The sequence below is a fragment of the Tachysurus vachellii genome, chromosome 23 (genome assembly GCF_030014155.1).
Source record: "Tachysurus vachellii isolate PV-2020 chromosome 23, HZAU_Pvac_v1, whole genome shotgun sequence".
NCBI classification, from domain to species: Eukaryota; Metazoa; Chordata; class Actinopteri; order Siluriformes; family Bagridae; genus Tachysurus; species Tachysurus vachellii.
The window spans coordinates 4,420,773-4,435,983 of NC_083482.1; the positions used below are offsets into that span (position 1 = coordinate 4,420,773).

General features: G+C 38.7%; 2 protein-coding genes across 2 annotated transcripts; one reads left to right on the forward strand and one right to left on the reverse strand.

Annotated features, from left to right (window-relative positions):
- The first annotated feature begins 102 nt into the window (after positions 1-102).
- LOC132838550 (cytochrome b-245 heavy chain) lies at positions 103-10,995 on the forward strand. Its single transcript, XM_060858937.1, has 13 exons — positions 103-230; positions 379-471; positions 975-1,085; positions 1,202-1,286; positions 1,372-1,520; positions 2,747-2,928; positions 4,698-4,827; positions 5,133-5,225; positions 5,332-5,585; positions 6,663-6,825; positions 7,294-7,440; positions 7,643-7,767; positions 9,691-10,995. The coding sequence occupies exons 1-13, from the start codon at positions 186-188 to the stop codon at positions 9,806-9,808; spliced, it is 1,695 nt and encodes a 564-aa protein (XP_060714920.1). The 5' UTR covers positions 103-185; the 3' UTR covers positions 9,809-10,995.
- Positions 10,996-11,055: 60 nt separating this feature from the next.
- On the reverse strand, positions 11,056-14,972 carry dynlt3 (dynein light chain Tctex-type 3). Its single transcript, XM_060858938.1, has 5 exons — positions 14,818-14,972; positions 13,381-13,422; positions 13,152-13,275; positions 12,812-12,889; positions 11,056-11,826 (listed from the first exon to the last, which is right to left on the reverse strand). The coding sequence occupies exons 1-5, from the start codon at positions 14,842-14,844 to the stop codon at positions 11,756-11,758; spliced, it is 342 nt and encodes a 113-aa protein (XP_060714921.1). The 5' UTR covers positions 14,845-14,972; the 3' UTR covers positions 11,056-11,755.
- Between the last annotated feature and the right edge of the window lie 239 nt (positions 14,973-15,211).

Sequence of the window (15,211 nt, forward strand, 5' to 3'; positions counted from 1 at the left end):
TTGAGGAACTGCGCTTCATCTGTTCTGGTGGGCTGATACTGTACTGTCAAGCTGATTGAACTTCCTCTATGACTCCCTGCCTCCCTAGTTAAATACCAAACACTTCTCACTTATGTACCTCACTCTGTCTCTTTAACACTTACACACACACACATACAGTATACACCCTCGTTTATTCTTTCAGCATGGGCAACTTTGCAGCAAATGAAGGACTTTCCATCGTTGTTATAGTAAGTCTTTTGTTTCTAAATAACGTTATTTATACAGTTCAGTATTTATACATTAGATATTAGACTTTACAATGTTCATGTTTAAAGTATTTCATTTCTGTTTAATCGATCACTCGGGCCGTGTTGTAACATGTTGTTTCCTCTTCAGCTGGTATGGCTTGGAATCAACGCTTACCTCTTTGTCCAGTTCTACCAGGCATTTCTGATCGATCGTTTCTTCTACAGCAGGGTCATCCTCGGGGTGAGGCTGAGGATTCTGTGCTTTAAACATGAACAATACAGTCTTAACTCACTAAGCAAGCATGTTAACTGACAGTATCCTGTATGATGAGTGCATAACATTACTAATTATTATTATTATTATTATTATTATTATTATTATTATTATTATTATTATTATTACAACACAAATATTCATTGTAGTACATGTACACTAAAATGAAACCATTTTATCAGGAAACAGAATAATGCTTTTTATACAGTACTTTTAACGTAGATTGGACATTGGTTCAAATCTTGTCATTTGATTCCACTGGTCTTCAGGAAATGCTGATTTGACAGACACTGTAATACTGTGTTTTTTTATTTCACAATATTAAACATTAATGTAAGATCATTTCTGCTTTTTTTTTTTACTTTCACTTGAACACAGAACAGGCAGCCAAGCAGGTGTTAGAGTCTGTAACTGAAATTATATTTCCAACACGTTGCATTCATTCTCATTTCCCGTTTCCGTCTCTCCAGCACGCTCTGCCCTGGGCGAGAGCTCCAGCTGCATGTCTGAACTTTAACTGCATGTTGATCCTCTTGCCTGTCTGCCGCAACCTTCTGTCCTTCCTCCGAGGCTCCATACAGGTCAGCAAAGCCTCAGGAATGAAACAAATTTTAAAGTGCAAATGCTAAAAAAAAAAAAAAAAAAAAAAGGAAAGAAGTGTGTGTGTGTAACACTGTGTGTTTGGATGTTTGGGTAGTGTTGTAGCCGTACAGCTGCCCGTCAGCTTGACAGAAACATCACTTTCCACAAATTGGTGGGCTACATGATTGCCTTCCACACAGGTACCATTTGAACTTCTTATATTCTTATATTAGATCAGAGGCAAAAAAAAGAAGTTTATTATCGTTTCTCTTGTGTTTCTATCAGCGGTGCACACCATCGCTCATCTGTTTAATTTTGAGCGCTTCGAGTCTGCACAGCGGGAAGACAACAACAACTCACTGCCCCACGTTCTGTCTCTGATTGGAAACAAGAACAATGAGTCTTACCTCAACCCCATCCGGTCCAGTGAGACTGTGAGTATAACATCATAATATATATATATATATATATATATATATATATATATATATATATATATATATATATATATATATATGTATATAAAAATATATATATACACTGTGTTCTGTCCCTTGTGTCACATGTAGATAGACCAGAAAGATGAACCAAAACTACAGTATTCTTTTCTTCACATATCCCAAATGACATTTACAGCATTTAGCAGACGCCCTTATCCAGAGCGACTTACATTTTTATCTCATTTTATACTACTGAGCAATTGAGGGTTAAGGGCCTTGCTCAGGGGCCCAGCAGTAGCAGGGCGCCTGGTGGACATGGGAATTGAACTCACAACCTTCTAATTGGTAGTCCAGCACTTGGTAGTAATTGGTAGTCCAGTAGTAACCACTAGGCTACCACATGAGGAGGTTGGGGTCAGAGCACAGGAGCAGGGAGTGTTAATAGTCTTGCTCAATTGCCCAACAGTGGCAGCTTGTCAGTGCTGGTGCTTGAACCATGACCTTACGTTCAACAACCAAGAGCCTTAACCTTCTTGAGTCACCACTGCTCCATTTAATTTAAAGGAGGATGGAGTATATTACTAGTGTCTTAAAATATCACGACATGTTCTGATTGTTTGGAAATCAGCATTGTTTAGATGACTGTGACGGTTCAGAAATCCTTCACATGGTCACATAGTGGGTGAAATTCTTTCTTTAAGGTCAAAGAAACTTCCGTTAAACACACACATACTATACACACACACACACACACACACACACACACACGCACACGCACACACATGATTAAGTCATGCTTGTTTAAACTGTGGTCATATTTTAAAGAATATCACTTAAAAATGATGAATCATATCTCATAAAAATAAATAAATAAATAAATAAATTTGGCCTTATGTTGGCTAAAGAAGAAAAATATGTCTAGTCTTAATAAAATGTCTCAATTTCTCAGTCTGTTCAAGATCATGTAATTGTGTTGAAGATATTAAGAAAGGAAGGATGTATTTATTTAGTTAATTTAATAAATAAAGCATCCTTTAATATTCTATGATTATTAAAGTGATAGATAGTCGTAAATATTTCAGACTGCACCTTTAATTACTGCCTTGCAGTATCTGTGCAATGCAGATGTTTGTCCTACAGAATTTTGTCTCAACTTAAAGATTGATCAAGCATTGATCTTGTTTTTTTTGTCTATTATTGCGTGCTTTGCCGAGTCACAGAGCCAGACCATTATCATGTTCACCACGATCGCAGGACTAACAGGCGTCGTGATCACCCTCGCCCTCATCCTCATCATTACCTCCTCCATGGAGGTCATTCGCAGGTCCTATTTTGAGGTGTTCTGGTTCACCCATCACCTCTTTATCATCTTTTTCATTGGACTCGTGCTCCATGGGGTCGGGTAAGTGCAAGCAGGAATAGACTGATGCTGTTTTTATCATTTGAAGCATTAATTTATTAAGCACTGTATTTCAGGCTATCGATTTTTTTTCTATATTTGAATGATGTGCATCTTCAAGGCCAATGGAAGAAAGCTAATGCATTTCATTCTAGCTAGATAAAATACTGTGTAGAGAAGAAAACGATCACTAAAATGGTCCATACAAGACCCGGATCACTGAATAATATAGACATAATAATTTCTGATAATCTGTAACCTGAGGTTAAAGTAGAAAAGTGCACATAAATACAACAAAAGAAAGTCACTATCTTGTTACTTCACAACTGGCTAACAATGTAAATTCCGCTAACTGACTAGTTTTCAGAATTTGACATTTGAAGTTAAATAAATGGCAAAAAGTTAATTAATTCATTCATTCATTCATTTTCTACCGCTTATCCGAACTATAGCAAAAAGTTAAAAAAAAAATTGAAAACATTCAACATTCACAGCAGAGTTTGTTTTCTCTTATTATTTAAATACAGTATATTGGACTTTCTCATCAAACTCTTCACTCCTGATTGGTTGCCTGTCACCATGTAGTCAGACTTTTTTCATGCCTTTAGATTGTGATGATTTGATGCACTTGGTCTGAAATTCAACACCCCTGACATAATATAATATAATAAAATAATAATAATAATAATAATAATAATAATAATAATAATAATAATAATAATAATAATAATAAATCCCTCACACTAAAACTTTACTCATGTATCAGGAAACAAAATTTAACATTTACATTTATTTATGCTGAATCTTAATCTTCATGTAAATATTAAATACAGACATTCAAAAATATAAATGAATGAAAATATAGATTTTTAGAAAGGTTTTATATTTAACATTAATGTTTATACCAATGGGGCACAGTGGCTTAGTGGTTAGCACGTTCGCCTCACACCTCCAGGGTTGGGGGTTCGATTCCCGCCTCCACCTTGTGTGTGTGTGCAGTTTGCATGTTCTCCCCGTACCTCCAGGTCCAAAGACATGCATGGTAGGTTGATTGGCATCTCTGGAAAATTTTCCATAGTGTGTGATTGCGTGAGTGAATGAGAGAGTGTGTGTGCCCTATGATGGGTTGGCACTCCGTCCAGGGTGTATCCTGCCTTGATGCCCGATGATGCCTGAGATAGGCACAGGCTCCCCGTGACCCGAGGTAGTTCGGATAAGCGGTAGAAAATGAGTGAGTGAGAGAGTTTATACCGATTTTTTTTCAATAACCTTTTTAAAATATATTTTTATTGCAGGAGGAACAGATAAATGTATATAGAAATTTCAAAACAATACATATTTGCTTCATATAATGTTGAAGAGTTGTATATATTATTATTTCAAGCTGTTACACTAACTCTACAAACCTAATTTCTTACATACACACACATTTTAGTGTTGGTGTAGTTTAAAACGTGACATTTTGAACCGAACAGAACATTTAAACCCATCAAGCGTACTTGCATTTCTCACTCTCATCACTGTACTTTTTATTCTCCTTTTTATTCAGTTAATAATGTGTGTTAATATTACAAATAATTCAATAAAAAGCATAGGGGTTAAGGTGCTTAAATCTGTAGGTTTTGATGGATTTATAAAGTGTTGGCTAATAGCTGTGTTGAGCAACAAAAAAATGAAGCAATCTTCTGCTTGTATCACATTGATATTTGCAACACAGTGATTTGGTAAACACTTAACCTTCCTCTGTGTGTGTGTGTGTTGTCACTTGTCAGTCGCATTGTACGAGGTCAGACCCCTGACAGTGTAAAGCATCATAACCCTCTAAACTGTAGCGAGCGGTTTGAGAGATGGGGCCTGGACCATGACTGTCCTACACCGGTTTTTGCCGGAAATAAACCAGGGGTAAACCGACTTCCAGTTATGACACAAGACTATTGATAAACATTTACATTTATCACATGTAATGCATTCAGTCCAATTTTATACCTATATCAATTATAACAATAGACAATCACAGTTAATGTGTAAGTCCTGAAGGTTACCCAGATGCAAGGTCATTTTCCTTCAGATCTACACATGTTCCTGGCTGGTGATTGACCTGACCTTCCTATAAAACTCTTTGTTTCGTATTTGCATTTATTGTCCTTGTATTGTTTTATCAAGAATATGAGGTTATTTCCAACATCGTGTCAACACTTTGTTCACAGACATGGCAGTGGGTCCTCGGGCCAATGATCTTGTACGTGTTTGAGATGCTTGTGCGATTCTACCGCTCAAAACAGAAGGTGGTTATCACCAAGGTCAGTGAAAACATTTGTTTTGCATAATGAAAAAAATGTCTGAGACTGATGTCTCTATTGATCGACCTGCTGTGAAGCTCCGTGCTCAGATTTTCTTGCCCACCAGGTAGTGATGCATCCATCCAAGACCCTGGAACTGCAGTTGAAAAAGAAAGGCTTTAAAATGGAGGTGGGTCAGTACATCTTTATGAAGTGTCCGTCCATCTCGCACCTGGAGTGGCATCCATTCACCCTGACCTCCGCTCCCGAGGAAGACCACTTCAGCATCCACATCCGTATTGTTGGAGACTGGACCGATGCCCTGTACAAGGCATGCGGCGGGGACAAGAGTGGAGTTCAGGATGCCTGGGAACTTCCCAAGTAAGTGTGCAAATTTAAAAATATAGAACAGAAGACTGCTTTATAACTCTAATTGCACCACAAGACAACTCTGCTACACTGAGGCCCCGAGCAGACAACTCATAACTGGCACCAAATGTCACCACACTTTACAGCCTTCAAGCTGATAACAAGCCGTGAAACTGTTTTTCAAAGTCAAGTGATTTATACCAAGGGCTGTATATTTAAATACTTATAATTTGATCAGAAGGTCCAAATTTCACCAAACTCTAGGGCTTTTAACACCCATTGGGATACAAAAAAAAATCTGAAAAGAGTATTAAACTCAACAGCAGGATATGTGAATATAAGAAATGTTACTTTGGATACAAAATGTGTGTGAGCTATTTTTTTCTGTCAAAAGAGGTAAAGCTAATATCTATAAAGAATCTTTTTCACTGTGTATCTCTGCTTGTACGATCAAATCATGCTGAAAGAAAGCAGGAATTTGTCGAGTGATCTGTTTTTAATGATGTAGTAGTATTAAATCAAGCTTCTTGTGTTTGTATTTTATTTCTTTGGGCACTAAAGAGCTCTATAATGTGGACGAGTAACAAACTGGGAAACTACGTTCTTGTGAAAAGGAGATGTGGCTTTGCGGAGTGATAGCATGCTGTTAGAAAGAAGAAGTGAGCAAATTAAAGCAGACTTTTGTAATGATTTCAGTGATAGCAGGGGGACAGTTACTGAGTGTCGATTTCACCATCACAAACTTTCCTTGCTACCTCTTTTGAATCAACAGTTATAATGTAGTGTCTAGTGAGTTCTGAGATCAGATACTGGATTTATCTGATTTTCTCATGTTCTCAGGCTTCACGTCTGCACATGGGTTTCTTCTGGGTTCTCCAGCTTCTTCTCACCTCCCAAAAGCATGGCAGTTATGTGGTTTAGCTACTACATAATTTCCTCTTGAGAGTTGTGTGTGTCCAAACCATCTATAATTTTTCCCAGATACAGGCTAACAAAACAAAGTGCAAATATTATTAATACATTTCATTTTTGCAGAGAGCTGAACCTGAGTGTGTGTGTATGTGTGTGTGTGTGTGTGCGTGTGTGCAGGGTGGCAGTGGACGGCCCCTTTGGCACGGCGAGTGAGGACGTGTTTCGCTACGAGGTGGTCATGCTGGTGGGTGCAGGCATTGGTGTTACTCCCTTTGCATCCATCCTCAAGTCTGTGTGGTACAAAACTGTCCAGCAAAACACCAACGTGTTCACCAAAAAGGTGAGGCTTCATCAAAATATATAGTTCATTGCTCATGATCTGGAAAGGAGAATTACAAATGGAATTAAAAATGGTTATCTTCTATCCAAGAAGATCATTAATACTGTCCTGTGCTTATCCCAGGACTCACAATCACTTCATACTAAACATATCAGCAAACATAGAACTTATTACAGTATATTACAATATGTACAGTTGTACCAAACCAATGATTTATTATTATTTATTTATGATGAGCGGAGCATGAATTCCCCTTAGTCTTCTTCCTCCTAGGGTTTTTACTCATGTAATCTTAGGGAGTTTTACAGCTCTCACACCTGAGTCTTCCTCATTATTGATCTAAAATAGATCAGGGAAAATACTAAACTGTATAATACTCTTATTTACCCTCTTACTGTGTCATTATGTAAATGCCTTCTAGCTTTACCTATAAGCAGTAACTGTTTTCTGTCCTTTTGACCCTGGCAGATCTATTTTTATTGGCTGTGTCCAGAGACACAAGCGTTTGAATGGTTTGCAGACCTGCTGCAGTCCCTGGAGCGGCAGATGAACGAGAAAAACATGATCGACTTCCTCAATTACAACATTTACCTCACTCGCTGGAAGGAGACAGAGGTCAGATTTACTTCTGCAAAAAGTACACAAAGGGGAACAGGAAAATTCAAATCAAATTAATAATATTTAAAAAGAAAATGTATTCATGCAAAGTCTTTATATTTGTAGGCATGCAGTATTATTGAGCATTACAGTTACAGCTTTCCAGATATTGCAATGTACTCTATTGTTTTTAAAATTGTAATAATTGTCTTTGTGACAGGCTGCTCACTTCCGAGTTCACCATGAAGCAGAAAATGACCCCATCACTGGCCTGAAGCAGAAAACTCTGTATGGAAAACCCAACTGGGAAAATGAGTTTAGCACTATCGCTACCAGCCACCCAGGGTATTATAGACTGCATTACTAATGACTAATAATGTTAGTGTTAAAAGATTTGCCAGACCAAATGATCAGTATATGACCAAATGGTCAATATATATCACCAAATGACCAAATGTATTAAAAAAAAAAAAACACATGTACATAAGTATTCATAGCCTCTGCTTAATACATTGTTGAATCACCTTTGGCAGCAGTTACAGCCTCAAGTCTTTTATGATTATGATGCTACAAGCTTGGAACACCTATTTTTGGGCAGGTTTTCCCATTCTTCTTTTCAGGACCTCTCAAGCTCCAACAGGTTGGATGGGGAGCATCGGTGCACTGCCATCTTCAGATCTCTCCAGAGATGTTTAATCGGGTTCAGGTCTGGGCTCTGGCTGGGCCACTCAAGGACATTTACAGAGTCGTCCCGTAGCCACACCTCTGTTATCTTGACCGTGAGCTTAGGGTTGTTGTCCTGTTGGAAGATGAACCTTCGCCCGAGGTCCAGAGCGCTCTGGAGCAGGTTTTCATCAAGTGTGTCTCTGTACATTGCTGCATTCATCTTTCCCTTTATCCTGACTAGTCTCCCAGTTCTTGCCACTGAAAAACCTCCCCACAGCATGATGCTGCCTCCACCATGCTTCAGTGTAAGGATGGTATTAGCCAGGTGATTAATGGTGCCTGGTTTCCTCCAGATATGACAATTGCTATTCAGGCCAAAATCTTTCTTTCATCAGATTACTAAGAGGCCTTCAGTTGCTTTTTGGCAAACATCAGGCCGGCCAACATGTGCCTTTTACTGAGGAGTGGCTTCTGTCAGGTCACTCTACTAAACGATACTGATTCTTGGAGTGCTGCAAAGATGGTTGTTCTTCTCAAAGTTTCTCCTCTCTTCACAGAGAAATGCTGGAGCTCTGTCAGAGTGACCATCGGGTTCTTGGTCACCTCCCCGACTAAGTCCCTTCTCCCCGATCACTCAGTTTGGTCAGACGGCTTTTACGGCCGCTGTGCTCATTGGGACCTTCAATGCTGGAAAATTTTTTCCTGTACCCTTCCCCAGATCTGTGCCTCGATACAATCCTGTCTCTGAGTTCTAATGAGGTCAAATGTGTGCCTTTCTAAATCATGTCCAGTCAGCTGAATTTCCCACAGGTGGACTACAATCAAGTTGTAGAAACATCTCAAGGATGATCAGTGGACACAGGGTGCACCTGAGCTCAACAGTGTCATGGCAAAGGCTGTGAATACTTATGTACATGTGATCTTTTTTGTTTTTTTATTTGTAATAAATTTGATTTTAAAAGAGTGGTTAGCACGTTTGCCTCACACCGCCAGGGTTGGGGGTTCGATTCCCGCCTCCGCCTTGTGTGTGTGGAGTTTGCATGTTCTCCCCGTGCCTCGGGGGTTTCCTCCGGGTACTCCGGTTTCCTCCCCCGGTCCAAAGACATGCATGGTAGGTTGATTGGCATCTCTGGAAAATTGTCCGTAGTGTGTGATTGCGTGAGTGAATGAGAGTGTGTGTGTGCCCTGCGATGGGTTGGCACTCCGTCCAGGGTGTATCCTGCCTTGATGCCCGATGACACCTGAGATAGGCACAGGCTCCCCGTAACCCGAGTAGTTCGGATAAGCGGTAGAAAATGAATGAATGAATGAATGAATGAATGATTTTAAAAGATTTCAAACAAACTTCTTTCACGTTGCCATTATGTGGCATGGTTTGTAGAATTTTGAAGAAAATTTAAATGAATTGAATCCATTTTGGAAAAAGGACGTGACAAATGTGGAAGATGTGAAGCGTTGTGAATACTTTCCAGATGCATTGTACATTTATACAGGTCTATTCTTAGCCTAGCTAATGTTAGCTGAATAGTCCTGTTAGATATCTGTCTATTTTCCATGTAATCATGTTGTCATGTAATTTTTTGCTTTATCTCCTTCCCGCAGGTCTAAAGTCGGGGTATTTCTCTGTGGACCAGGTCCTCTGGCGAAAGCGTTAGAAAAACAATGCATCAGCCAGTCAAAGGCCGGAGTCAAGTTCATTTTCAACAAGGAAAACTTCTAATCTTGGATAATCGATAGTAGATAGGTACAACTTACAATAAACACGAGGGGAAAAAAAACAGTTTACTCAAAATTTGATGGGTAGCTACTGTACTGAAACATTGATAGGTTTCATAGACGTGATGAAATAAATCTAGGATTTCGATTTTGAAATCTATTCTCAAAACACCTCAGCATCCTCAATCTAAAGCAGTAGTTCAGTCTGAGGAACTAATGAAACATCATGAGATGATGTGTGAAACATGCCTGAGGTGTTTTTACTTTTTTTTTACTTTTTACAATTTACTAACATAAAACATTTTTTTCATTAAAAATTGCCCAAAGCCCCATTTGGATCCATTTATCATGACATTTCCTGTTTAGTTCTCTTTATAACAGCTCTAAACATGCTTACCTTTTTTTCCCTCTCTGTTGATTGGCCAGAAAACCAAAACCACAGCTTTTTGAGTTAAGAAGAAATCTTAATGATCCTTCTAAATAATCGTCCTCACGGAAAAATCACAGTTAAAAGTGTAAGTTGTTGCTTATTTTATTTCTTTTGTGTAAAATGTGAGTTGAAATGACACAAAGTTGGAGAGATTTTTTTTAACATTATCCTGAATTAATATATTTCTGTAAAGCTGCTTTGTGACAATGTCCGGTGTTAAAGGCTCTATAGAAATAGAATATAGAATAGAGTAGAATAGAATAGAATTGAGCTGAAATTATAGCTTGTGGTAGTCGCCTGCACTACAGTGTGAGATAAAATAGTATATTACAAAAAAAAAGAACTCCAATAAAGGATGAATGAGTTAATGGATGAGGCAAAAGATCGACTGTGAAAAGGTGTTAATTGTGTTAATTAGGAAGCTTTTGCTTACAGTAAGAGGAATAGCTGTAATGATAGAAATAGCTGAAAGATTACTACTTTGCACTGATGTACGTTAGCTATGAAATTGTATGAACACATTCATCACATTTTTAAGCCTTTTTTCTTTTCTTTCTTTCTCTTTCATTTACTTCTTTACTTCAAAAGATTTCATTCCAACATGATGAAATCACATTGCGAAATGATTTTGTGTTGCAGAAGTGTTTTTAGAAATAGCTGCTGTGTGTTTTATTTCCTCTTTTCTTTGCCGTTGTGCTAATTAGGAAAAGATTCTGCAGTAATGACAATTGTGGACAAATCACAATAAAAATTCAAACAAGTTCTCTTTTCCTTTCTTTGTAACGATGCTGTTAAAATTGAAACATACTCGAAATGCATGATTAAATGTGAAGGACACAAGTCATCTTTATTCTTAAGCCATTCATAAATAAAGAAAAAGTAATCATGAAAAAAAAAATCATTTTGCTATTTGCTGTTACAGTTGTGCACTAATCAGACACAGGATATGGTGAGATTTATTTTTTTCTTCATAAGTAGAGACTTTTAATGCTTTGCTGTTATAATACAAATATCAATTTGTTCTCTTTCTGGAAATTAATGTAATACCTGTTTTAAACTTGACATCTACAACTCTCTATAAACATTGTACAATAACTGTTGGGTACACAAATTAAAAAGAATCAACAAATCGGGTTCATATCTGAGTCAATTTCTTGTATATTTTCTAGTCATTTATTAAGGTTTTTCATATCCTCAGTTACACAACACTGAATTTAACTCACCAAAGTGAACAAACACGTTTGCTAACGACTGCGCTATGCATTTACAATCTAGTCAAAAATGTTAGGAGTTAAAAATGATGAATGGCAAACACAAGAAGTTATGTTACAATATTAAAGTATTGGTCAGGTGACCTCTCTCAGGTCGCTGATCCTTAGCCCAACAACACAGGGCTGGAACAACACTGCTTCATGAGGCTGAAAGAAGTTCATGATGCCACCTGGGTATGTGTGTGTGCGTGTGTGTGTGTGTGTCTGTGTCTGTAGGGAGGTCTCATGGCGTGCTGCAGGCGGCTCTGGTTCACAAAGCGACGGCAAACACGCAAACTACACAGTACATGGTGCGATTCTCCCATCTGACTGTACAGCTTCCTACAGAGAAAAGAGACAGCGAGAAAAAAAAGAAAGAAATGATAAACAAGTGCTTATATGTCATCGGATTACTTGCCGTGTTGCACAGGCATATGTAATTTATCTGTGGTTTGTTGTCAATCTTTCATCATTAACGCCTCAGTTGGGGGTTAAGTAAAGAATAAAGACACGCTGTGATACGAAAACATTCCTAAAATGTAGAGCCAGATGTCCTGTGACCAGTTTGTTAAATAATGTTGGGCTCAGGCTGCAGCCCTGATGAACTCCTCTGACAAAAAGATCAGATTTTTCCCAGACCAGTGATTTTAACACAGGACTTGTTCTGGATGTACATCATGTGCTTTATGATGATGATGTAGGTCCTATCTCCTATTCCACTAATGACAGTCTGTTGTGCCAAACATTTTTTTTAGCAGCCAAACATTTTCCTCTTTTTGTTTGGTGAACATATTTTTGGATTAGTGTATGGAGAGTGTAAATGTGCTCAGTTCTCGGTTTAGACACAAATACAGGTTACCTATGGTGCAAAGTATTGTGAACGAAGATTACAAATCTGGCATTTATCATGCTACAGAGGTAAGGTTGCTGCTCACTGTACTTGTCACCTTGTTTAAAATTTGATCTAATTTTCCTTGCATTTCTCAAGAAAGGCTCCCAAGTTTAGATATAAACTGATTTATTTAAAAAATGGCATCTCTCGGTTTGGGGAGTCTGTGTTTCAGTATTTATATAGTTTTATATTTATTGTACATACTAAGTTGTTTCAATATAATATGTTTTGATATTGGTAATCTAGAGTATTCCGACTCAAAGCCTTAACTAGAATGACATCATTAATAATCCTTCCAGCTCAGCGGTTTAGAATCCCTAAGCTGTGTCCGGCTTCCTTCTTTAACGCCTCACTGAATGTAAAAGGTAGAAATATTCACATTTCTCCAGGTTTTGTGCACAGACAAATGTTTACCTAACGTGCCTCTGCACTTACCGTCAGTGGTCGTGTCCCAGTAACAGGAGTTAGCTGTGTGGAGTCCTGCGCCACTCTTCTGCATTATAGTGCAGTTAACTAAAGAACACACACACACACACACACACACACACACACACACACACACACACACACACACACACACACACACACACAGAGAGAGAGAGAGAGAGAGAGAGAGAGAGAGAGAGAGAGAGAGAGAGAGAGAGAGAGAGAGAGAGAGAGAGCGCCACGTGCACACACACAAAGCCACACACACGCACACACAGAGTTTAGAATAATAATCACCAATATGTTTATGTAAAATGTTTTATGCTTAGGAGATTGGAGACAAGATTACCGATGTATTTATATGCTTTCCCCTGTTTAACCAGCTGAGTGAGAGAGTGCTCCACAATGCTCGCTGTCCACTGGTTCACTTTATTTTGGCTGTAGTCCACACCTCCGATTACACCCTCGATGCACTGCCCAACACATACACACAGTTAATTCTGACACATGATGCACATTAACTCTGCTTTTTCTATCCCGGTTAATGTTGGTTTCTGTGTGTTGATGATGCAGGTTACCTCTTTAACTGCATTACTTGCGTCGTCAGGACTGAATCCAACCTATAGGAAAGAACGAAAGAAAAAAAAGAGAACTTAATTGAACGCACTGTTCCTGTACTATTTACTTTACTCAGAGCTTCCAAACATTTGGACTGCTATTTGAGTGTATTATCAAATAAAATATGGCTGTATCTGCAATATTGTTGACTACTTAGGGCTCATTTTATTTGCCGTGTTTAACTGTACAGTGGAGAAACTGCAAGTGCACAAAGGGATTCAGTGAATTAGACTACAAACACAAACACAAAGACTAATGCAGAAAGGATTCCCTCAGATTTTTTACAACCTTGGAAACTTCCGGGATCCACTCACACAGACGTAGGTTAAAACCACTGCTCAGATACATCACATTAATGCTAATGTGCCTTCCTTTCTCACACTGCTCCACTTTTGTACATCATGCATTAATGTAAAGTTCATTTTTTCTTTCATTTCTAATTTCTGTAACATTTCTAAGTGTATATTTGCTCGTCACTTTGCACATCCTGCATTAGTGTACAATTCATGTCTCTATTCTTGTTTACTTCCAATTGCTTGTTTTTTTTTGTTAAACTTTATGTTTATACACTATATTATTATTATTTTTTATGACCTTTGTTTATTATATTTATGCTTCTTCTTTATCATTACTGAGCACCAACACACCAAGACAAATTCCAGTAGATGGAGACCCTAGAAATAAACCTGGTTCTGGTTCTGATTCTGATACTACTAGGGGATAGGGAGCAAGGGGATAGGGGACAGGGAGCAAGGGGATAGGGGACAGGGAGCAAGGGGATAGGGGACAGGGAGCAAGGGGATAGAGGACGGGGAGCAAGGGGATAGGGGGCAGGGAGCAAGGGGATAGGGGACAGGGAGCAAGGGGATAGGGGACAGGGAGCAAGGGGATAGGGAGCAAGGGGACGGGGAGCAAGGGGACGGGGAGCAAGAGGACGGGGAGCAAGAGGACGGGGAGCAAGGGGACAGGGAGCAAGGGGACAGGGAGCAAGGGGACAGGGAGCAAGGGGACAGGGAGCAAGGGGACAGGGAGCAAGGGGACAGGGAGCAAGGGGACAGGTTTGTTGATAGTCACCTTTACATAAACAAAGTCTCCATAGTAACGTCATCATCAGTCAGCCACACCCGGAAATCTCAATTCTACATGAGTGTAACGGGTTTATTCACAATAATAAGTTTTCATTTATAAAATACAGTAATGTAGGGGATTTAACTCCAACATTACTGTACTTACTGCACTGTTCTGTACTTAGATCCTCGTCTTATATGATTAACTGTGTGATTTATCTGTTTGACGTCATCTGTACTTGGACACCGGTCTCTATTGTAACAAATATATCTTATTTTCTTATTTTTCTTTAGCTTGTTTTCAGTCAAAAGCGTTTACGCAGGTTTTACCTCATCTCCGGAATTGAACTCCTCCATTATTCCGTCGTAAAAAAAATAAAAAAAATGCTAAATAATAACGCGAACACAAGCGTTTGTCGCTGCCTGATTCGACACCCTGGTGGAGAAGCACAGTACGCATGCGTGAAATAGAGTTCCGTGACTTTTCACCGTAAGGTTTCGGGTTTTTTTTTTGCTGCAGCGCCGTCTAGCGACAGTCATCCATAATTACAGCACAGCGATGCATGCTCTATTCTGATTGCTATTGCTATAGGAGTTGAAAATTCAATGAAATTACATGTTCTCCTTATCCTATCGTACGCAAAACTTAATGTCTAAAATATTTTAAATATAGTTAGCATGCTTGCTGTTATATAAGTTGTGATATAAGTTTGATTGGACAACA